The sequence below is a fragment of the Impatiens glandulifera genome, chromosome 3 (assembly GCF_907164915.1).
Source record: "Impatiens glandulifera chromosome 3, dImpGla2.1, whole genome shotgun sequence".
Lineage (NCBI taxonomy): Eukaryota > Viridiplantae > Streptophyta > Magnoliopsida > Ericales > Balsaminaceae > Impatiens > Impatiens glandulifera.
In genome coordinates, this window is record NC_061864.1 from 15,176,725 (window position 1) to 15,201,713 (window position 24,989).

The 24,989-nt window shown below is 31.5% G+C and overlaps 3 protein-coding genes across 7 annotated transcripts; all 3 read right to left on the reverse strand.

Moving 5' to 3' along the window:
• Positions 1-322: 322 nt before the first annotated feature.
• LOC124929061 lies at positions 323-9,888 on the reverse strand. 5 transcript variants are annotated; one of them, XM_047469327.1, is made up of 16 exons: positions 9,751-9,888; positions 8,906-9,240; positions 8,449-8,677; positions 7,900-8,171; positions 4,506-4,673; positions 3,669-4,382; positions 3,482-3,576; positions 3,142-3,204; positions 2,964-3,052; positions 2,780-2,845; positions 2,052-2,618; positions 1,893-1,976; positions 1,722-1,792; positions 1,494-1,551; positions 1,092-1,359; positions 323-1,012 (listed from the first exon to the last, which is right to left on the reverse strand). In XM_047469327.1, the coding sequence occupies exons 2-16, from the start codon at positions 9,163-9,165 to the stop codon at positions 543-545; spliced, it is 3,474 nt and encodes a 1,157-aa protein (XP_047325283.1). In that variant the 5' UTR covers positions 9,166-9,240; positions 9,751-9,888; the 3' UTR covers positions 323-542. The 5 variants fall into 5 exon arrangements, with proteins under 5 accessions (XP_047325283.1, XP_047325285.1, XP_047325284.1 ...); XM_047469329.1 differs by having other exon boundaries at positions 1,893-1,964; positions 8,443-8,677; XM_047469328.1 differs by having other exon boundaries at positions 323-1,006; positions 8,443-8,677.
• Positions 9,889-15,777: 5,889 nt separating this feature from the next.
• On the reverse strand, positions 15,778-17,390 carry LOC124931648 (probable lysophospholipase BODYGUARD 2). The gene is made up of 5 exons (XM_047472162.1): positions 17,230-17,390; positions 16,901-17,157; positions 16,608-16,819; positions 16,273-16,534; positions 15,778-16,188 (listed from the first exon to the last, which is right to left on the reverse strand). The coding sequence occupies exons 2-5, from the start codon at positions 17,153-17,155 to the stop codon at positions 15,862-15,864; spliced, it is 1,056 nt and encodes a 351-aa protein (XP_047328118.1). The 5' UTR covers positions 17,156-17,157; positions 17,230-17,390; the 3' UTR covers positions 15,778-15,861.
• A 907-nt stretch (positions 17,391-18,297) lies between these two features.
• On the reverse strand, positions 18,298-23,864 carry LOC124931833. Its single transcript, XM_047472406.1, has 5 exons — positions 23,770-23,864; positions 19,907-20,162; positions 19,229-19,440; positions 18,888-19,155; positions 18,298-18,811 (listed from the first exon to the last, which is right to left on the reverse strand). Exons 2-5 carry the CDS (start codon positions 20,159-20,161, stop codon positions 18,521-18,523), a joined length of 1,026 nt encoding a protein of 341 aa, XP_047328362.1. The 5' UTR covers position 20,162; positions 23,770-23,864; the 3' UTR covers positions 18,298-18,520.
• Between the last annotated feature and the right edge of the window lie 1,125 nt (positions 23,865-24,989).

The following is a 24,989-nucleotide window of genomic DNA, read 5'->3' on the forward strand; positions in this document are numbered from 1 at the left end:
CCGAATTTGAATTTATTCAAATCGGTTCGATTTTCGAATTTGCTTAAAAAAAAAATAAAAATTCGAAGAACCGAACACCCCTAGTGATGAATTAATAATTTTCACAAGGACTCCTGTACTTGAAAAGCAGCAAACGCCAAAGACAATGAAATAAAATATAAATGTTGATAATAATAAAGAAACAAAGTACAGATTACTAAGTTTTATATTTAGCTTTCTTATTGTCAAAATATTTATTATAAAACTATTATAATAAAAAGAGTTTTCTTGTCTGAAAGAACTAAAAGAAATATATGAAAACTGTTAATATGTATATATAATATGTACACCAAACTATAGATGAAATTAAAAATGAGGAGTCAATTCATTTAAAACTAATATATGATATAAAAACATCCTTAATAATAATACTACTACTAGTTACTACTCTCTCCTATGAAAGAGCTTAAAAAAAAAGAATGAATTGCAAAAGGTAAAAAATAAAAATTAAAAAAAGGAAGCTAAGTAAGATTCTTGCTGCATATCTTCTTCCACTCAATGATTCACATGAGCATCTGCAAATCTGAAAGGTCATCCATAGGTATCTCAAGGCCCATAGAAGAATCACCATGATCAAACGAACCATCTTCTTCAAAGTTCAACCAAGAACTCAGATCTTGAGTACCTCCAAGGCCATCCTTATTCATTCCTAGATCAATTGAATCCAACTCATTTAGTGGCAAATTAGCAAAATCAGTAGTTCCCTTTTCTTCCTTGGGATGATGATTTCCCTGAATTCGACCTGAGCTCTGTCCTCCTCCTCCTCCTCCTCCTCCTCTCACTGGATGAATCCCGTTTTCTGTCTTTTGCTTCGGCTTTGCTTTTGCTTTTCGCTCAACAACTCTAGCAGTTGAATTTGTTAACATTTCTCCATTTGTGATTATGCCACTGCCAGCCAGGTTATTGAGTAAACCTTCTCTTTGTCTTCCCCAACTATGATACTCATTCTTAACAACATTGCTAAAGACTGCTGCTGCAAAAACAAAAAAATCAACTTCAATTTTGGCAATTATTAATGGGATTGCGCAAAAATTTGTGACAAAATATCATACCTGAACTACCAGTTGTGGCTTTGTGGGTAAAACCCTCATGATAGGGGTTGGTAACAGCTCCAGGACCAGAAACTTTAATGGACTCGATTTCTTTGTTCCTTAGAGTTGTAGAGAAGAGAATATCCTTAAACGGGGGTTCAAGAAAGCAGCTACTCCCAGTTTCTTCAAATTTGTGGCATCTGGCCAGTGCACGTTTCCCAAAAGCCAGAGCAACCTCCTTTGGGACCCTACGAGCCATACCTCTTGAAGAATTGCTATTTCTACTAGTCTGTAAGCCAAAAAGGATATAGTTAACTTTATAATATATAATACTACTCTTGCAGCTCCCTCCCATTACCAAAAAAAATTGTTGGAAGTTCATTTGGGGAAAAAAGCAATCAAAGATGTGGAGAAATGTTATACCGCTATTTTTCTGTAAGCCATCACAACAAGATCATCCATAGCACGCTGTTCAATTGCCCTGAAAATGAAGTCACGATTATAGCCTGGAATTGGAAACACTTATTGTTTCTGTATCGTTTCTGTATCGTTTCCATATACAGAAACAGATAAATTTTTGGAGTATTTGGAAATGTAACGGATCTAGATACAAAAACATAAACACTAGTCATGCATTGGAAGCCATCAAACCTCATTTCAGAAATTCTAGATGATTCTATTTCTTTGTCTATTTTCCCCAAACATTTCTTGACTTCTCCCACCTGAGAAATTGTCAGAAGGAGCAAAAAGGCAATTCAAGGCTCAAGAAACAACAATTATGCGATAAAGGTTAGATTAATAAATAATAATTATTATTATTACATTTTGAAGCAGACCCCGTTGAAGCTCAGCTATTTCTTGATTGAGGCCATTTTCCCTCTCAGCAAGCTCAGGCTGTAAAAGAGACTAAAATAAACTTAGCAGAACTTACATGGAAATAATATTTTCTGCATCAGACAAACCTGCTTACTATACACATACCATATTATCTGGATATAAACCAACGCTCTGTAACTCAAGAGCAATTCTTTCATCCAAACTCATCAGCTGATATTGAGAATCGGTTATTGAACCACCACTTGCATTTGCTGGGGAAAGAATTGGCACATATGGATCACTATGAGAAATCCTAGAGGTATTTCCCACATCGAAACTTGACAAGCCATCATCTGCTTGCCATTGTTCACTATTGCATAGAGAACTGGACACACTTCGGTTACTACTGTGTGCATTTGAAGAAACACTCCTGTTGCAAGACAATCTGTCCAATATACACGGTTTCTGGGCCTGAAAATCCACTTCTGACTCATCAATACATGAACCACAATGTGAATCATCACTGACGCTCTGAAAGGACGTGTTTCTCCCTTCATCTTGGTGATAAAATTCTTCAATTTCATCTTCGTCAATCAAAGAAGAAATAAGTCGTTCATATAATGTGGGAACACTATCCAGCCTCCTTCCCATATTAAGTCCTTCAGAAATGCTACCAGATTCATCATTTGACTGACCAGAGCAATCAGAAACCTTTTTGTCCCTGACATCACCCTTGAAAAACAAATAAGATCTCATTCAAAAAATCGCTAAAGTTAAAACTGTAAGCACTTATTTTTGTTTGGTATAAATATAAACATGTAACAAAACATCTCAATGAAACCCTACAGAGTGAAAACACGGCATTGTTTATAAAACCAAACGATAGTTCGTACCGAAAGATTGCGTTCATAACGGAAAAACTGGCCCAAACTTTCATTCAGGTTGTCCGCAACAGAAAGCTTTTTTCCAACACCCAAATTTGCAAGACAAGTAAAAATAGGATTTGCATTAGTGAACAAGATTTTTTTTTTGCTAATAATCAGTCAATCATAAGGACATCAGTATAAGAAATAACACCTGTTGCTTCAAGTATAATAAGTCTTTTGGACTGACAGAAGCAAAGAGGGGTTCTGTTTCCTTCCAAACTAAACCAGAGCATGCAGCATCTGCATAACAAAATACTTGGTCAATTTGTACATAAGGTAGATACGTTTGAATTAAATACTGATGAATTATAAGAATGGAGAAGGCATACGGCTAGCATTCCGGGCTGAATTTGCTGCAGCTAATAGTTCTTCACGATCACCATTCTGTCCACCTGGAAAAGCGAAACGATGTGTTCAATAAAAGTCTTAATGAAGGTAGATCTCCTCTCATCCCTCTATATACCAAACCCGAAACCCTTGTTACATTAATCACCCCTAGAGACCCCTTCATTTTAAAATTCAAAAGACACCATCTAACTTAACCCAAAAAAAGGCAAAAATCAAGTCACACAGGATTATGCTTCTATGACAGTAAAGAGTATAATATTCAGTCAAAAGGAAAACCGAAAACCCAAAAATGCTTACATCCCCCATCATATATAAACCTACCAGTGCACACCGATTTGCCGCTATTGAGCACAGGTCCGGCACGAGTCGGAACTTTCCGATCCTTTAGCTTTTTTACAGGTGGACGACCCGACTTACTGTACAGAATGTCAGAAACACAATATATTTCAGATATAAAGACACGTAAAGACCTTGACTTTTCAAACTTGCTTAAGGGAGTGAGGAAGACCTTCTATTCTTGTCAGGACCCCGCTTCATGCATTGTAGTTGCTTAGTTGGAGGTACCGTTTCTGATTCAAGCACAAAATTTCCCGATGGCCTAGTAAATGGAAAATATCTCCCTGTCCTTCCCTGACCATGACCTCCATTTCCAGTTTCCTCCTTTGCAAAAACTATGTTTTTCCTCAAAGTAAAAGGAAAAGACCCATTAACAAGATTTGTAGTAACAGCAATATCTAACACTTTCTCTTTCACGTTGTTCTCCCTATCTCTTGACTCTTCGCCTTCAGATAATCCAACTGGAGATGGAGTTTTCTCAAGCTTTATTTTGAATTTTGGGTTATCACTCTCTGATGACTTGTTGGTTTCAGGAGAATAAAATTTAGTGCTCTGATCAGATGCCATATAGCTTTGAGATGAGATATGGGTTTCATCATTACTTGCCACAGGAGAAGCAACATTAGACCTTTTTGTACGCAAGATCTTTTGTGGTCTCTGACCACCCCAATGGGTTACAGAATTAGCAGATGAGCCAGCAATGGCCAGAGGACGTTTATTATCATTTGTCAAACCTAAGGCCTGACCTCTTTGAGTAAAAGGAAGCTCCAAAGATTCTATAGTTCCAGAAGATTGATGGCCATGAGGAGATAAGTCAACTGTAATGACAGAGCCCGCTTTTTGTGCTCTCGATATCTTCTCAGCTGAATTTTCCTCATGACCTAGCCTGGAAAATCCAACAGACATAAGTGATCTTTTCTTTTATGGAGGAATAACTAAGATGGTATCCATTTAATCATCTACATGACTATAATTAAAGTTAAAGATAAAAAGAGCATAGAGCACATACATGTTATTTCCTTTAGGTAGAACCCTCTCATCCATTGTACTAGCCCGATCCTTTAGAGAAGCAACATTTTCCAATTCATTCCTCAGCGATGGACTGGGCTTTGGACTAATTAGCTCAGAATTCTCGGATGTTTTATCTACTCCACCCATTCCTGTGGCTGATCTTGATCTGCCAAAACAAATAACATAATGAATTATTCACCAAGAATAGTAAATGAACATTGGAGAAAAAGATTTTGCAAATATCATTTTGACATGCATGGAAATTGTAAGGCCTTTAATAACAAACTATTAAAGTTAAACGATAAGTACCAAACTAACAGGCTTCTTCGTACAGGACTGCTTTTAGAAAGATGCATAAAGAAAAGCAGAAGTTATTGAAATGCCAATCAAATCCAAAATGTGCTGCAATCTTCTCCGTAATTTATAGATATGATTAAAATGGATAAGAAAGGCATAAAACTGAACAAGATAGCAATACAGTGCATAAAATTGGATAGAGAAACATGAAATTTCATCATTTTCAAAACTTTCTGTTGGCAAACAAATTGCACTATTAGAAACGTGTTTCCAAGTTATCGCAGAAAAACTAAACAAGTATTTTTCAAGTTATAAACTAAAGAATGGAAAACGGACAAATTACACATAAAAGTTTAGGAGAAATGATGTGTAAAACCAAACATATAGGTCGCGAATAGAGAATAAAAGTTTCTAGATTTCTAATAGTTGAGACATAGAACATACCTTAGGACTAGAAGTAAGAGTCAAGCAACACTCTTATTTTCTTCCGAAAGTAAGAACACCCTCAAGGTTTAGTAAAAGAAAGAAACAAAACAATAGGAACTAACCACACTGCAACAAACAAGAAATTGTAGGACAACAATACCTAAAGCTTAACCAGTTAGTCTTCAGACTAGCAGAACAAACCTAGTGCTTAGCATGTTCTCTTCCTCAAAACTATCATATCTGAATTGTCCTGACCTCTTAATCAGAAATCGTTCATGTTGTATATATTTATAATGAAAGGGGATTTTCTCTACACAATAATGTGGCGGCGGAACAACCCTAGTTTTGATACAACGCAGAATAGAGGTATAAAAATCAAATGTCTATTGCATACACTGAATATTGCTGGAAAAACTTTTCTTGCCAACTATACCTCATAATGGTATTTACTTTGAAATCTCTCAATGATTTCTTACCTTCCCAGAAATGCTGACACGGATAAAACATATCATATACACCACAAAACACTGAAACTCTTATCGTTATTTAGTCAAAAAAAGAAAGGTCTATAAGGGGCTATTACTTTAGTCGATATTTGGTTTATCAATTATATAATTTCTATTGAAAATGGTATGGCCATTTATTAGGAAGCAAAATGCATCAAAATTAGTAAAGGATGTTATTACTTTAGTCGATATTTGGTTAATCGATTATATAATTTCTATTGAAAATGGTATGGTCATTTATTAGGAAGAAAAATGCATCAAAATTGGTAAAGGATGCTATCACTTTATTCGATATTTGGTTTATCAATTATATAATTTCTATTGAAAATGGTATGGTAATTTATTAGGAAACAAAATGCATAAAAAATAGTAAAGGATGTTATCACTTTAGTCGATATTTGGTTTATCAATTATATAATTCTACTGGTGTGGCCATTTATTAGGAAGCAAAATGTATCAAAATTAGTAAAGGATGCTATTACTTTAGTCGATATTTGGTTTACCAATTATATAATTTCTAGTGAAAATGGTGTGGCCATTTATTAGGAAGCAAAATGCATGAAAAATAGTGAAGGATGTTATTATGAAGCTACCAACACAGAAATATAAGAAATGTGGTAAGAACTTTCCACAAAAAACATTTAGGGAAGCAAATGGCTATTGAACTAATAAAAGCAACCAAGTGTGAAGCATATTTTCAGCTGGAAATCTGTAGGATAAAAGGCATCCAGAAGAATTATTTTGCATGTTGTGCATCTCTTCCAGAAACCAAAAAGATTTAAAGTGGTACATGTATTGCAGGTCCTTTGCATGAGTTCAATTTACTCTTATCTGTTTCACTTATTTCAATGTAATTTACCTTTTCCTACTTGTTAATAAGATCAAATAACAGCAGCTAACAACATTTGAACAGTAGATAACAAAATGTAGATAGCTATATAATTATTTTCTCTACATAATTTATAAACCAAAAAAATCTTTTTGTTTATTCCACATACAACTAGGAAACAGATAGAAGCTTCATATAACACAAGTAAAGAATTTGAGAAGGACCCGACTCAAGAACTAAGTACATTACTCACAGCATATACTAATTTGACATAAAAATGATAGTTCAAGCTGGGTGTCACCAGTTGACTTCATAGAAGAAATTCCAACGACATTTTTCTATCATGCTTCTTTTCTTTTTAACTTCCAAAAAAACAGTGATGAAAGAAAATAGAACTTCCCATCCAACCAACATTTAAAAACAAATAGAACAAGTGAAGGAAAATAGCTTCAAGAAGAACGAGAAAATAATGTTTCTACAATTTCAAGCTAAATACTACTTCATATAAAGAATGTTTCTATAGTGTTAAGCTGAAACTTCATATATCTGACACAGCTGTTGCAAAATCTCATAGCTAGCTAATTAAAGAGCATCTGCTAACCATTACAGGAGGATAATGTTAAAAGGCATACATGTGGAGCCTGAATATGAATAGTTGTGAGGAAGAAGGGAAAAGGGAAACATATCTACTGTCCACCAAATTTAGTATCACATAGAATGATACAAATAGTTTATGGAGTAGTTTTGATACGTCCGAGAATGACCAATGTAAGAAACCAACAATTTCAAATAAGCCACATCACTTAAATCTTAGGGTCACCAACTGTTCCATCCAACTTCCCAACACAGTAAAGGAAGATATTAAAACCTGTGATTTTCTCGCTCTAATAGATAGCACCCAAAAAAATTGTTTATTTTGACTGAGATATTTTATTTTTTTTTATTTTGCTAAAAGAGACATTCTAGTTGGCTGCAGAATAACTTTTTCCTTTTCAGGTTTCGACAGAGATTCCCACAGGAGCATCATGGCGGACAGCGAATCAAGTTCAACAATTACTCATATCAAACATCACAAAGAACAAATAGGAAATTCATTGATCTACATCATGCTATACATGCAGTTATGGCAAGGCCATTTTCCATGAAATTTTAATATATGACCATTACTTGCTCGGCGCTCTCCAGCAACTTTAAACTAGTTTTTCTTTTTCTTAAATTATTTTATTTTCTTTAAAAAAAATTGGACCATTTCTTGATTTGTGCGTGTCATCTAGCAACTTTAAACTAGTAGTAACAAAATAAGAAAATTTGCCAGGAGGCGATGTAGACATTACCTAAAACCAAGCGCATCATTAGTCCGCAGCTTAGCATGAGGAGTCATCTTAGGGTGAACATCTTTCTTCAGTTCCCGTTCCCCATTTGTGCTTCTATATCCTGCTGCTCCAACAGATCGTTTCCTTTTCAATTTTTTCTCCCATCCTTCACCACCACCTGCCAAATTCCTCATCTTTTCTTCTATCTGGATCTCCCCACCAACCTTAAGAAGATCTCTATCTTTTTCCACAATAATCTGCTGCCTTGAGATAACAGCAGATCTACCATCCGCCTGTATTAATTACAACGTAAATTCACAATGAGCAATTCCATCAAAAAAATTGTCCTGGTTAGACAATGAGCAAATCATTACTTTTAAACACTAAGTTAATGTACTAACCTACATGCATTTATGAAGAATGTAAAAAAAGGAAATAAGGATGGTTTCATAAAACAAAAAAGAAATGTAACAAAGGCAGGAGGTCATGCAAAAAGATTAAATGAGAAGGTATTAATCTCGCAAAAAATAAATTGCGAGTATTTATCTTAACACCAACCCTCACATTTACCATTGATGTGCGGATGCGCTTCTTCAAACCAGGTCCAGCAGACTGACTTTTATCATCATATCTTGGAGTAGCTTGCTCTTGAGGAGTTCGAAGAATCTGATTCTTTGACAAGCTCACTCCTGGCCTCTCAATTGACAAACCTCCATTTCTCTGTCGTTTCTTAGAGCTCAAAGCTTCCCGATATTTATCAAGTTTAAATATGGATTCACGGAACATTTTTGCCCTATCCCTGCTCAATGCCAAACAAAAATCTGTAGTTATGTATTACGAGTGCAAATGTTTCCATTTTAACAGTAAATATCTTAAAGTATTCTAGGGGGAGCCTGTCAGTGGGCAAGTATTTACACAGGAAAATGCAATTTTCCTTGCAAAGAAAAGATCCAAGCAAACTATAAAATATATGCTTCATGAATTTTTGTAAAGAGAACGCTTTAGAGATAATTTCTGTAAGACTTGCCTGGCCTTTCTGGAAGCATCTTGTACACTATCCTTAAAATTCTTCAACTCCTCTGTTGCAACAGGAGGGGAAGGTTTCAGATAAATAGCTCCAAAAGTATGTTCCTCTGATGAACTACCAAGGGAAACACCAAGAACTCGCCTCAGCTCTCCTGATCGAGTATATTTCTGACAGTCGAGGACAATTGGTTCGAGTGGCAAACATTGTGACAATGGTAGAATATCGGCGCTCCTGCTCATATTATTTCCAGAACTCAACATTCTTCCCTCAGTTTCTGCTACTTTTCTCAGCTCTTGTAGAGCTTTTAACAATGAATGACACAAATGTTTTTCTCACTGCATTTAAAAATTCCCAAAATCTCTTAGTTTAGGGCATAGAAATTTCAATCATTCCAAACTAAAAACCATAATTCAGATAATTTAACTATAACTCAAGGACTTGTTTGTTACTCAAGCTACATCCCCCAAAATCAAACACCCAAAAAAAGACCTAGAACAAAACAGGCGTTTATGCTATGTCCGAATAGGAATGAAACGCAATTCCAACCAGCACAAAAACATCATACAATGGACAAAATTATCCGAATGGAGTGGGATACAGCAGAAATTAATTTGCATAACTCAAAAAGATGGGTCAAATTTGCAAAGTATCAGAAGAAGATAATGACTTTGATTTAAGAGTTAGAACAGCATGAAGGAAAACGTAGGATTCGGCATTGCGTGAATGGCATGTATATGATAGCGACGTCAAGAGCTGATGATTGAGAATGCAACAACAAAAGGTTTTCAGTTAATTGGGGAAGCAAAATGTGGGTGCGTTAACCGAGAGAGATAATAAAAACCGACCTTGATTGAATTGGAAGAACGATCTTCTTAGAGCGAGCAAAACCCTAATCCACCATTGAATAAACTTCTCCCCATAGTCAAAAGCTTTATCAAAACGAAGACATATATTTAAGGTTTTTGTTTCTCTTCGTCACTTTTCGGCGATATGACTGAAAAATGACAATTTTTTGCCTACCAAGAAAAAAAAATGAAAAAAAAATAAACATGACGCAATCTTGTATTAATTACATACTATGATCAATTCTTCAGTTACATAATGACATATATAATTTTTTAATTGATCAAGTTAAAACTAATATATTTTTTTAATTGATAAGTTAAAACTAATTGATAGGTTAAAACGTGCCAATTAAACTCAAAAATTTAATGTTTCTTGTAAACTAAACTGAGTTTGACAATTAAACTAAAAAATCGAATGTTTATTGTAAACTGAGTTTTTTAAACTGTCCATCAGTTCAAAGTTCAGGCCGATAAATCATGATTAAAATTTAAAAATTACATAATTATGTGTTTTTAATCTTTAGGTATATATAAACTTCAATATTAAGAGTTACATCGCGCCAATTTTCTTAAATCGACATTTCAATTTCCAAACCCTCGTACTATGGTGGTTTTTTAGGGGATGGGAGAATGAAATGATCCTTGTTCGAAAAGAATAGAGATCGAAAGGCACCTCATAAAAAATCACTAACCCGTGTTTAAGGGGAGCCGAATGAGGAGAGACATTCACGTCCGGTTCGGAGGGCGGAGATATCAGGATTTATCCCGCCCTCCACTTCCAACAACGACATGTGGAGTCCCCTATTGTTCGGTAGATTAAAGGCAATAAGTCTATCACAAATCTATGTTCAGTTCAGCCCTTCTCTAAGTGAGAGTCTTATTTGAAGGAGATTCGGCAAAAACTAACTTCATTGTTATCGTTTAAACATATAATTAATTTTAATTGTTTTATGTGTTAAGAGCACATATGATCTTATTGGCACTTGTTTTATTAACATAGAGAGGTTGTTCGATTATAGTTTTTATAAAAACATAAAGGGAGAAAAAAATAATGATTTGTGATGATTTTAAGAAGGTGATAATTATTTTTGGTAAAAATACTTAAAATGTATTTATATATAAATAAAATAATAAATAATAATTTAAAATATAAGGTATTTTAATGTTTTAGTTAATGATTTGAGTGATGTGATGAATACAAAATAACTGAAATGATGTTTGATTTTGTACGAGATACTAAAAAAAACTTTTACAATTAAAATCCAAATTAATCAGCATTGCATTTCACATAGGACCAATGGTCAACACGACACATCTTATTTGGGATTTATGAGATAGGGCAGAGGAAGTTTATATATTTTGTAAGTCGTATGTGATACAAATTATATAGAGGATAAGTTATATAACTATAAATAGTAAAGAATATAAATAATACAAGGTAATATAAGATATATATTATTTTGTTTTGTTTGAACTAAAAAATTATATATGATTTATAATTTTATATAAAATGTATTATAAAAATAAAAATGTAATTTTACCTTTTCAATTATTTAAATTGAAAATATGAATTTAAAATTATTTTTATATAATTAATATTTAATAACTATTATCGTAATTTAATTATTATTACAAATTATTTTATACTATTTAAAATTGAAAATTAAAAATAAAAAAATAAAAAATGTTACTCAATAAGTTATCGAGATTTTAAGTACTCGAGAAGAACAATTAACTCTCCGACGGATTCTTACGACTTTCCGGAATGAATCTCATAAAACATCATAATAATTGTATTATGAATGATACGCATCAAACGACTACAATTAGTGAAAGTTTGACGTTTTATCTTCAACCAGATAGTCAACCAAAAAATAATTGGAATGATAACCCAATTATGTAGGTCTATCATATTAGCCGTATTAATCCAAATTTCCCAACAACTATTCAAAGACTCGGGCATAACCCAATGAATCTCAGTGATACTTCACAAAATACTTCAGATACTAGTCACCACTCGACAATACAAAAATAAGTGAGTCGTTGATTCAACCTACTCAAGACACATACGACTAACCATAATATAATATTTTTTCATGCACATATCATCCGTAAGAATTTCACCGTGAATAACGCTTCATCTAAAGAACGAGATATTTGATGAATTTTACTCCCAAAATTTCTCCCAACAAAAATTATATGAACTCATCATAGCGAACAATTTGTAACAATGTCTCGCATATAAAAACTATTAATATTTTGTCAATGCATAACATCTTGTTTAGAAAAACACTTGTTTACGTTTTACCAAAAGTAAAATTATATTATGAGACGAACTCTCTATAATATTTAATCTTCTTTTATGTTTAAATATGTTATAAATTATTATAATATTATAATTATTATATATAATAACTAACATTAGTTAAAATATAAAAATTAATTATAATATTAATAGTAAATTATATTTATTTAATTTAAATATTATTAATAATTATAATGAAATAAATATAATATATATAATAAATAAATAATATTATTTATAATCTAAATAATAATAATATTAATAACTAATAGAATTGTCATTATAACAATTAATATATATTTTTTTAAATATAATGTTAGACGGTTTTAAATATATATATAATATTACAATTATTATATATAATAATAATATTTAATATAATAATAATAATAATTAATGGTAATAAGAAATAAAAATAAAATGATATAAAAAATGTCATATCTATCTATCTATCTAATTTATTGGCTATGATTAGTTATATAAATTATATAGATATATAAATTTATAACACTAACGTCACTTTATACTAAATGTATATATATATATTTTAATTTGATATAATATATGACTATCTATCTATCAATTGACAATAAATTTATCTTGTTCATGGAATGTACTCAAACCATTTAATTAAGAGACCAATATGAATCCTGCCAAAATAAAATTACAACATTAATATTATTTTAATCCCTTCTATTGAAGTTTTTTAAGATACATTGTTATGATTACGTAGATATTACAGTATATGGCTACTTTGTTTCGGATTATTCATTCCATTTTTCTTTATAATATTTAACTTATGTTAATTCCTAATTTTGTAATGTTTTATACTTAATTGCTAAGATTATTTAAATTTTAATTTATTTTATATTTTTATTAATATTTAATATTATATATGTTATATATATGTTATATAATATTATTTGATCCTCACTCGAGTGTTTTAAATAAATAGAGTTTGCCTAATATTATATATATATATATAATATTTTTTATTTATATTAAAATATAAAATTATACTACTTTAATAGTTTTAGATAAATAAATGATTCTCATAATTGATTATTATAAGTGAAATATTTTAAAAAAATTATATAATTAATTTAGTGAACAAAATAAAATTATAACTCAGTTGATGATTAGCTCAAATGAGAATAGTCATAAAATAATCCTTCCTAAAAAATCAAATGTTTTACTATAATTTTTATTTGCCTATTTTTATAGGTTAAAGTTGCTAAAGTAATTTACTGTGCAAACTAGACTTAGGCCTTGTTCGTTAGGTTATTTAAATAATTCAATCAACTTAGACTTCTTTTCACTCCCCCTCTCATCAATCACATCACTCAATTCATTACTCAAAATACTAAAATACCCTTTATTTTAAATTACTATTTATTATTTTATTATTATATATCAATACCCTTTAAGTAATTTTATCAAAAATATTATTATTTCCTCAAAATCATCACCAATCATTACTCAATTTCCCCCTCTAGGTTATTACAATAACCCCAATTCGAACAAGACTTTATATGTGCTTATAAATTAAATCATCTGGCCCTTATATAATAATTTTTATATATAAGAAAAATATATATAAATATTTGTATGAATTTTTTGGAAAAAAAATGTCAAACCTCTTAAAACTTGATATAGACGTTCAAAGATGTTAATGTGTTATTTTATAGTGTTTTCTTATAATTTATTTTAAATATATAATTAGTATTAAAAAAAATAAGATTTATTTTAAGTTAGCAAAACCACTGTTCAAAATATTTTTAATAGTAATGGAACTAGATACATTTCTTTTTTATACATATTTTTTTTTTCTCTTATGAGTTTGTTGTACATGTTTAAGAATATTTATTTCTTTTATTTATTAATAAAAATTTGCTTTATTTTGAAAAAAAAAATATTTTGTTTAAGGATCGATAACATGTTCCTTAAAGTTTAAAGTTTAAGAAGATGTAATATTCTTTTTCTATTATAAAATTAATGAACGCATAATGCACTCGAATAATTCATAACCAAGCATTTTCTAAGCGATTTAGATATTTTTATGGCGAGATAATTGGAAGATGACCTTTTTATCTGCATCTTCTTCCAATACTAATGCAAGTTTCCAAAAAATTCAAAGCTAATTTAGATCTTATTATATTTAAATGAACTATAAAATATATTTCATTTATTGACATGATAATGTATAACACCAGTCTTTTTGCATAATTCGACACCACCGAACTAATTTTATGGATGGATTTTCTTTAAATCCTATTATCAAAGATGTCATATCGAATGTCTTAAATCCAAATAATATGACATTAATTATATCTACTTAGATCATATAGAGCTTAAAACACATGGCATTACCCAACATATTACTATATCTGTATATACTATAAATATTATTGTAATATTATTATATATTATGATAATTTTGTTATCTTATTAATTTTCTTATATGCATAATATATATTTATAAATTAAACAACATATTTATTTTATATATCATTAAATATAATAACTCCTCAAAAGTGTTTTATATCCTTCTATTGAAAGACACTATAATAATTTGTTTATCTGTCTTGGAAATCCTGGATATCCTTTAAGGAGGAGATCGACTATACATTTTCATTCATAATTCATTGACAGCAATATTTTAATAAGGATATTTGAAATAAAAGACTTTGACTTGTGAGTTGTGATGTAGGTTTGTCTCTATATCAATTTTTATGAGTTCAACAAAGTCTGAAAATTTAGTACTCAATCCTGAATCAAATTTGAAAAACATTTTTCTTCTAAATTTGTGTCATAAATTATATATACTTTTCTAAGCACACACATGCCCAATTTATTAAGTGAACATTTTGTCCAAACTCCAATCTGTGTCATATTTAGTTTTAATCAAGGATACCCAAATCTTGTCATGATAACTAAAAATAAGAAGAAAAAAACAGCAAGAAACATAGACTAGACCATACAAAAATTGTAAATTTGAAAAGTAGACAACCCAGCATGAATGACCTTTGTCGTGCCTAAGTATGAAATGTCTTTCGTGCTGCTCAAATGCCCAACTCTAATCTTTTTGAGAGAACACCTCACCATCCTTATAAATGATTTGTTCTTCAAAATTGAATAAATAAATAAAAATAAATGTCTTAACTACGATATCAATAATCAGACTCCTAAGAATTATTACTATTTTTCCCTAAATTATAAGTGGACATATAAGTTGGATTACCAACACCAAGTAAGAGTCTAACCAATCAACATTTGTTGACGAATGACTATAATATTCAGGTTTTTATTGTTTATGAAATTGAATTATATCTAATTATTAAAAAAAAATTAAATATATATGTGTTTTCTTAAAAGAACTTGTGTATTGAGTTTTTCTCAACACTTATAAAAAACTTAATTTTGTTTGAATCATAAACGTGATTGTTTAGGAGAAATTAAAATTCGAATCTACTATTTTAAATTCTCATTTATAAACCATTTTTTAAATTAAATATGAAACTTATTTTAGATTTAAACTAAAAATGTCAAAAAATAATTATGAATATTTATCAAATTAAGATATAATTTAGAACATTAATCTAAATCATAAATAATTTTACCATTAATCAAAGTAGAAACTATCTTTTTTCTTTCTTTGACGATAGTACAAACTATCTAAAATTAAAAGAATCATATGATTATACACCATATATATGAATACATATTTCTCTTTCAAATAAACTGAAAATCAATAACTATAACGGTAAATGAATCTATGTTACATTTGATTCCAACAAACAAATTGACTAAGTTTTAGGTCTATAGAATGGATTATCTTCTCCAAGAAGAAGGGATCTGATAATAGCTTCACAAACAGCATCATCATATATAATCAAATGCCCTTTGTCAGGCACTTCATGATACCTAATCCACGGCAGTTTCCCCGACACAAACCTCTGCAGCTCCACCGGTACAACCTTGTCCAGCCGGCCGTGCCAGATGTGCAATGAAGATCCAATTTCATTTCTCGGGAACGGATCACTCAACTCTAAAGGGTCGAAATCCCATTTCCCAAATGCTGCCATGAAATCGTTACGTAGAGAATCAAATACTCCTTCTTGTTTCAAGCTCTCCTGGTGTAAATAATTAATAACAATCAGATTTCAAATCTTGTTTTTTCTTGGTTTGGCCAAAATCCAGTTATTAAACAAACTTACTCGACCGAGCAACTTGAAAGTAGGTGTGTTCTTGAGTACTTCCAAATCTTTGTCGCAGAAAAACTTTCGATTCCTGTCTAAGACATTAGATGAAGGGAAAATCTTTTGGGTTAGCCACCAATGAACCAGCCAAGGGATGTAACGTGCAGCCAAGAAACCCCACATTGTCATTCCTTTCCTACAATCATCTTTTACAAGTTCATTTGGAAGAGACGGCCAATTGTAGTTGATCATTGGCGCCACCATTGCCACACCTGCTAAGCTGCAACAACAACACAATTACTTATGAAAGACTACTTAAAGAAGAAGAAAGACTGTAGCTTTTTGATGTTTACCTTTTGGGTATTCTTCTAAGACAAGACCATAAAGGATATACACCGAAAGAGATGCCAATTAGATAGAATTTGGGTCCTAACTGCAATTGTTCAGAAAGTTCTTGAATATCAGATGCTTCTGTTTTCGTTGAGCGTTTTGGATTCGGATTGCTTTCACCATATCCAGCTCTGTCATATAGTAACATATATATTCCCAGTTCATTGATCATTTCCTGCCCAAATAGAACAAATCTCAGAAACAAAGAAAGAAAATGTAAAGCATCTACAGTTCAACATCGATCTCTTCAAATTACCTGGGAAAGAAGGAAGCTCATATTTTTGGAACTTCCAAATCCATGAACAATAATGACTTTATATCTTGCTTCATTCTTTGGCACACCTCTTTCCTGGTAAGCCAAATATCTCCCATCACTGAGCCTTATAATGGATGAAGAACAAGAAGATGATTTATCTAATAAATTCAATGAAGGTGAATCGGCCGCCCCTGACCCAGATATAGATAGACCGAAGCAACTTTGGAACAGAGCAGTGAATTTCTTGATGATCATTTCTGAAAGAGCTAGGTCAAGATTAGTAAATAAAAACCAAACTTAAGGAAGATGAAGAATGTACTTAAGTTTACCAAGAGAATTCGGTCTATGGCGCCTCTTAAGTTTCTTCCATGAACCTTCAACTGTTGTATATATAATTCCAGTACAGTAATACTAAGTTTCTTCGTTGAGTTTATTGTTTTGTAAGCTAATAGTTTTTTTTTTCTTGTTTAAGGATATGAATATAAGATAAACCAAAGGTGATTGAGAAAATAGGCATAATAATAATAAGAAGAAGAAAACGTCATTAGGACACAAGTAAGGTTGTCATTATCGAGCATTATTATTTTTCAAAAAAATAATTTAAAGGTATAGTGTAATTAGAACATCCATTGGTTTGTTCTTCACTTTTCAAAAACAGGTTAATGGTCTGGATTGATTGTGATTGTATCTTCAGACATGGGTTCTCATAATTATGTACTTTCCTCCTCATTAGAAAATATTTAATTATGAAGCTCAATTGAATTATTATCAACATCTATCTTATTGCACAAATTTTTATCATTATTATTAATTTATTATCTTATAGGTTAATTCAACAAGCTTTCTAGCATCATAAATCATCTTATTGAAGCATCCCAGTAGGACCACAAAGATCTGAAATTAACTGAATATTTTATTCACTGAATTATGTCATCTTTTTTCTTTTCAGTTCCTTCCATCTTTCTATTAGTTCATAACACTTTTGATCACTTAAATACCTTAATGGGTTGTATATTGCACAAAAATATAACTAATTAAGACAAAAGACAATCAATTTCCAATAAACCCATTAGGCAGATATAAGAGTATATCTTTAAGCTTCAGCCTTTTCTAAGCAAGTGATCTTGTTTATCTTGCTCACTTCAGGAGCATATTTTACATGAGTTTAAACACATAAACAAATAATTCACAGTTTCTCTACCAGATCCAGATTATGTGGAAAACATATACAGAAATTTATTGTCAATTTCTCTACCAGATCCAGATTCCTAAACCAAATTGTTTCCAAATGAAGCTAATTGACAATAATTGCTTCTATATGCTGAATAATAATCCTTGGTTCCTTCACTGGTCAGCCTTGAGATTGACTTCTTCATTATGACCATCTGCTTGGTATGATCTTGGCTAAGAAGAACCATGCACATGGCTTCTTTATTCTTCATTTATTTAGCTAACAACAACAGCTTACAATTATTACAGTATTACAGTATACTCCATTTCTCATATTTTCCACATATCACTCATATGTAACATATTTATCAAGAAGTAGAAAAACAAGAGCATAATAATACAGTAGAAAAACAAGCAAACTATAATTGGTGTATGCTATAAACCTGGAGCCTATCCATGTAAAAGCTCCCTCAAGATCTTTTCACTTAAATCTCCATCGTAGATAAGAAAATGCCCAAAATCTGGAACTTCGTGGTACTTAATCCATGTTAGTTTTTGCGAAATGTAGCGATTTAGCTTATATGGAATTATCTTGTCCTCATATCCTTGCCAAATATGGATGGAGCCGTTACCTTCTGGGAATGGATTACTTAAATCCAGAATATCAAATTCCCATTTTCCATAACCAGCTAATATGTCTCTATAAAGTGATTCATGAACACCTTGCTGTCGTACCTTTGCCTAGAAACCATAACTTTTTTTTAAATACAAGGAACCGTGATGAATCCACATATGTGAGACGTAATTAAATTTTAACCTGAAGATCAGATGGAAGCGGAGGTATATTCTGCAACATCTCGAGATCCTTTGAACAGAAAATAGACATATTTCCTTCCATCATACTTAAAGAAGGGAACCACTTCTGGTTCATCCACCAGTAGAACAACCATGGGAAGTAATGTGCTATTCGAAACGTCCATTGATCTTGAACAAGCAAGATCTGAAATGCTTCTTTCAATAAATCATCTGGAAAAGAAGGCAACCAGTAATTTACAAATGGAACCACTAGCGACGCTCCGGCCAACCTGGAAATATGATATTCTTAAAAAAAATGGAAGATTGAAAAAAAGAAGCAAAAAGAGGTGACTATTGTCATGCCTGTGAGGGATATATTTGAGACAACTCCAAACAGGGTAGGCTCCAATGGATACACCAATCACATAAAATTTAGACCCAATTTCTAGTTTGTCAGCTAATTCCTCAATATCGAATGCTTCACTCTTTACCCCACGGGCAGGATTTGGATCACTCTCACCATAACCTGCACGATCAAATGACAAGAAATATATCCCCAGCTCCTCTATGATTTCCTGGCAGTAAAAAAAATAAAACAAAGTAATAATTTATTTGTTCAATCAGATTTCTCACTTTTCATTAAGAATAAAGTTACATAACACCCTCAAATGAACTATCTGCCTAATCATCATCTAAAAAGTGAATATGAATGATAGATGAGAGCCAGTTAGTTAAGTCTTTCAGCACATATTCCCTAATTAGTTTAGATTTCAAATATTGCAAAATGGAATATTTTGTGATTATAATTCTTTAATTAGTGATTGTATGTTCTTAATTAGTTAGATTTCAAATCTTACAATTCTCTTTATAAGAGAAGACAACTAGTATATTTTGGTAAGCCTAGAGATTCATCATTCTCTTTACAGATTCAACATACTCTTTATCTCTTTCTAGCAAAAAATTCATATTTTGTTTTAGACGATGAACATTTAGCACTACAGACAATTCAATAGCTTATGTTCACGAATGAGCTAACCATACTTGAGAGACAGGTATGCAGAAGTCTTTTGAGCTATCAAAACCATGGATAACGACAATCTTGTAGCGAGCATCTTTCCTAGGAACACCATGCTCCTTGTATGCCAAGTGTCTTCCATCTTTGAGCTTAACTCTTGGTGATGTAACAGGAGGACCATTTAGTGATCCACAAACTCTTGGAGATGGGGTGCGTAGTAGAATCAAATAAACAAAGCTCAGAAGGCCCACAAATAATGCCAGAGCGATCTGTATGAACATACTTGAGGAAAACCAAGTGTGGTAACAAGTGCAGAATGACATGTTAGTTTTACTGGCTTGAAAGATGTGAAAAGTACAACTAATTAACTAAAATTACAGAAGACGGAGCAGACCATTTCAAAAGATGAACACATAGTAGATAATAAGGCACATGGATTCTGGAAGTTCAGAATCTATAGATGCAAATTGACCTATAATTGTGTACAACTTCACCAATGATGCATAGAAGTGCGCATTGTTAGCAACAGAAGAATTCAACAAGGCACTTTATTATACTGATTGCTCCAGTTTAAATATAAATTGCTAAGGGAACTACAAGCCCTAAATTCTAGGTAGGTAAAAACTAATTGCATCTAACAGAAATGAAAAAAATAGGCTAAAGTACTAAGCCACTACTGAAATAAACTAATCACTAAGTGAGTCCACTAAGCAGGGTCTCATTTGACTAATTAAAAGCTATTAATTAAATAAACTAGACTTTGACTATATTGCAGCTGCAATTAGTTTAACTTCACCATCTTCATCTCCATAGACTCCAAGTTGCTTCCTCAACCATTGAGATGACCATGCAAATAGTATCCCACCAGGCCACTAGAGCAAACACTTCATTGTAATTGATCCCATGTACCTGAGCATAACTTTTTATCACTAGCCTTGCCTCGTGCTTATCAATCTGTCCTATCTCATTCAATTTGGTCTTACACATTCATTTGACACCAATTCTTTTAGCTTCCAGTTTCATTTCTAGCTTTCAGAAGCTTTCTCAAATGTGATTGGATCCATTGTGGCATAGAGAGCATAAGTATATTCTTCATCATCAACTTCTTCATTTTCAAAATCATAATCCCTATGCCACTCTGGAGCTCTTCTAGTTCTTCCTCCTACAGTAACTGAAGCAGTTGAACTAATTATTTCTTCATCAACTACATGTGAAGACTCTGGACTTCTTCATTTGAGTCATATTCAACATCGAGCACATCATCACTCAAGTTCTTTATTAGTTCTTGTCCTATCCTTCTTCCAATCCCGTTTGTATCCTTCTTCAAAAATCACATCGTTACCGATGATTTTACCCTCTTAGAAACAGGGTCATACAATATGCAAGCTTTGAATTCTTGACCTACTCCAAAAAAGACACTTCATATTCTTATCATCAAGATTCAACCTTTTCTGCTCAGGTACATGAACACAAGCCATACAACCAAATATTTAAAATAACTAACCGAGGAGATTTTCTTGCTCCAGGCTCCTTTTGGTGTGTTATCTTTTACTAATGAGGTAAGACTTCTATTCAGAACATGACCAGCCCACTGAATAGCCTAGGCCAGAATTCCCTTGGCACCCTGTATTAGATAGCATATACCATAATTAATTACAATCCTATTTCTCTTCTCAGTTACTCCATTTTGTTGAGTATATAGTGGTTAACTGTCTTGCAATTCCTTTAGAATTACAAAACTCAATAAACTCAGGAGAATTAAACTCTCATCCTCTATTTAAAATGCAGACAAGTTAGAAGTTCTCCACATTCCTTCTCAACAAGTACTTTAAAGTTCTTAAACTTCTCAACTAAATAATAAGCCCATATCTATGTAATCTTTAATAAAGGTAAATAACATACCATTTTCCACTGTTGGAGATTGGTGTTATTGGTCCACAGATAATAGAATGAACCAGTTGCAGCCTTCTTTCTGCTCTCCAGGTGGCTTTCTTTGACAATTTGATATGTATTGCTTACCCACCAAAGAATGAGTACACTTCTTCTCAGGTCGGCCGATGAGTGACAGACTCACTTACCATGTTTTGAGTTTGCATCTGATACAAGGACATTCTAAGGTTAGGTTTTCTAATCCTGAATAAGCCGACAAGTAGTAAAGAAAAATTGTAATTAGTAGTTAATATGGTTAGCGGGAATAAAGGCGGGAGGGAATAGTCGTTCCGACAGTTCAAGGTGTGGGAAAAACAGTTATGGCCAATCGGATACTTAAATATCAGCTAAGCGGGAGTTAAAAGGGCACATCATCATTTTATAATCTCTCAAGGTTAATTAATATTCTCTGTACTCTCAACTCTATCCTCACCTATTCAAACCCCATTCTCGTCTCGTCTATCTGAATTGCAGGTTTTGTAATCAAGCTTCTCTTCACTTTTCATCCAACCTTCAATTTTACTAAACTCTTGAACTAAGCATTGAATTCTAATTCAAAACTTATCAATATGTGTGATTCTTTCTTCTTCAGCTTTGGAATAGTTGAGGGGCTTGTAATGAAAAAAATTTGATCATATTGACATTTAAAATTCTTACATTGTTTTTTTTTTATTTCTTGTTTTGCTTTTTCCCTTCCCCTTTGTAACGTTTGAACGGATTTTGCATCACTTTTTGATTGAGTACCACTGTGGCATTGAAAATGCACATTCAATTTTTAGAATACAAATAGCATCCCCCTTTGACGATGGTACACTCCATTCACAATCCTGGATTAGAATACTTAATCCTCAGTCTTGGTTCTCACACATGTGATTTGAGTAACTCAAGTCCACATACCACGCACTACTGTCTTGTGCTTCTTCAGGTAACTTTAGGTGGCCATGAATAACATCTATTCTTCTTCTTCTTCTTCTCTGCCCAGTTGACTTTTCCTTCCCAAGCTGGACATTCAGCTTGAAAATGTCTCAAGTTGTGACAATTTAAGCATTCTATCACAGACTTATCAAGAAATCTTCCCCTTCCTCTACTTGCATTTCTTCCACGGTCTCTTCCTCCATCAGCAATGAAGACTCTTAGGGCCCTATCATCTTCTTTCTCTACGCCATTAAACTTTTGCTCATGTACAATTAACTAGCCTTGTAGTTCATCGATATACATATTCATTTATGGATCGCTACCTAGGTAAACCACCTCTAAGTCAAGGTTCTTAGAATCTTCTTTTTACAATAGTGTTGTCTGACATTACTTCTCCATTAGCCCTCATCTGGTTATCCACAATGACTCTAGCGAAGTAATCTTTGAACAATTTCCCTTTCTTCCTCTCCAGAATCTCAAATTCCCTTTCCAAGAAATTCAACATAGAATTCTTGACTCTCTCATCTCCTCCAAATTTGCCTTTTAGAGAGTCCCAAACGTCCAAAATCTGTTCAAACCTAGGTAGAGGAAATGCTTTACATTATAGTCTTTGGTTCTCAATTCCTCCAATTTAGTTTTCTGACCATAGAACAACATTAGAATCATCCAGACAGTTCTTGTTTTGATCGTCTTCCATTTTAGAACACACCCTCTTTCCAGCTAGCAGCTAGACCACACTCTTTTCAATCTCTTAGATGGTTCTAAACACCAATGTTTGATCTTGTTGTGCTCTGACTCCAATTGTTAGCCACAGAAGAATTCAACAAGACACTTTATTATACTGATTGCTCCAGTTTAAATTGCAATTTCTAAGGAACTACAAGCCCTAAATTCTAAGGGTAAAGCACTAAGCCACTACTGAAACAAACTAATCACTAAGTGAGTCCACTAAGCAGGATCTCATTTGACTAATTAAATAAAATAGATTTGATTCTTTCAATACGCATAATCAAAATGATAAAAGAGAGAAGAAGAAAAAGCTCACTTGAAGTTGAATCAGCTGCTTTTGCTCTCAATCTACGGTGTCCACCACATTGATCATGGTAAGAGAGAGAAAAACAAGAAGAGCGGTTGAGTATGATGATGGATGTTTGTCATATAAATGAGATTTTACGCCTGAATTTATTAAATATTAAATTAGTGTGTTTTTTTTTTTAATTAGGATGGATATTCATAATACTCTTATTAAAACACATATAAGGATTTGAATAAATAAAAATTATAAATTATTTTAAAATAATTTATTTTATAGAAATTATTTCTAATTATATATAAAAGTTTAAGCTATAAATAATATAAAATAACATTTATAAAATTAAAACAACTAAATAAGAATTTAAATGTTTAATAATAAAATAAATTTAAAAAAATTAAAATTGAGTGAAAAAGTAAAACAATCTTATAAATTTTTTAAGATTTTTTTCAAAATCAAGAATAGTGAAGGTGATATAAAAGAATCTCTCTTAAATATTTTGAAAAGCAAAGTGTTTTATGTTAAAAATAATTAAGAGAAATTTATAAAATTAATATAAAGAAAAAGGTAATAAAACTAATTAAGCATGTAAAAATTGGTGAGTTTTAGTTTGTTAGATAATTATAAATTCATAAGATTTAGAATTTAATTAACCAAACAAACAATTTTGTCACCTTTAGTGCTACAAAATTTTGAGATATCACTAAATTTGACAAAAACATTAACTAAAATATAAGGGACAGTAAGGATTGAGATTATTGTTATAATTTGAATTATTTGAAAATAATAATTTATAGTAATTTTAATAGACATAAAATATTTTTGATAAAAAGTTTTAAAGATATTAATATATAATAAAATAAAAAATATTTTAATATTGTATCTAATAAATTGAATAATATAACGAAGAAAGAAAATATATTATTTGAATTTAAGTTATTTAAATAATTTAAACCAGGATTAACGGATAAAAAATGGTTAAAAATTTATAAAAAAAGTAAATAAAAAACACTTTTGTGCCATTTTTTTAATATTGATTTTTTTGGTATTAAATATTCATTTATATGATAGAATATTTTTAAAATATTATATATATATATATATATATATATAAAATATTAACAAATTTAATAAAAGAAAATTTTAAATGCAGCTCCAATCATTAATTTTTTTACATGTACATAATAAATTAAATTAGTTATATATTTAAATAATTAGATGATAATTAAGTG

What these genes read in the sequence shown, in the direction of transcription:
- LOC124929061 (XM_047469325.1), bottom strand. Translation starts at nt 9,165, where the DNA reads ATGTTGAGTTCTGGAAATAATATGAGCAGGAGCGCCGATATTCTACCA. An exon ending in GATGCTTCCAGAAAGGCCAG is followed by an intron (nt 8,678 to 8,905) that starts GCAAGTCTTACA and finishes GGCATTGAGCAG; the next exon opens with GGATAGGGCAAAAATGTTCC. An exon ending in AATGATGCGCTTGGTTTTAG is followed by an intron (nt 4,674 to 7,899) that starts GTAATGTCTACA and finishes TTGTTTTGGCAG; the next exon opens with ATCAAGATCAGCCACAGGAA.
- LOC124931648 (XM_047472162.1), bottom strand. Translation starts at nt 17,155, where the DNA reads ATGATCATCAAGAAATTCACTGCTCTGTTCCAAAGTTGCTTCGGTCTA. An exon ending in TGAGCTTCCTTCTTTCCCAG is followed by an intron (nt 16,820 to 16,900) that starts GTAATTTGAAGA and finishes CTATTTGGGCAG; the next exon opens with GAAATGATCAATGAACTGGG. An exon ending in CTTAGAAGAATACCCAAAAG is followed by an intron (nt 16,535 to 16,607) that starts GTAAACATCAAA and finishes TTGTTGTTGCAG; the next exon opens with CTTAGCAGGTGTGGCAATGG.
- LOC124931833 (XM_047472406.1), bottom strand. Translation starts at nt 20,161, where the DNA reads ATGTTCATACAGATCGCTCTGGCATTATTTGTGGGCCTTCTGAGCTTT. An exon ending in TCTGCATACCTGTCTCTCAA is followed by an intron (nt 19,441 to 19,906) that starts GTATGGTTAGCT and finishes TTTTACTGCCAG; the next exon opens with GAAATCATAGAGGAGCTGGG. An exon ending in CGCTTCCATCTGATCTTCAG is followed by an intron (nt 18,812 to 18,887) that starts GTTAAAATTTAA and finishes TATGGTTTCTAG; the next exon opens with GCAAAGGTACGACAGCAAGG.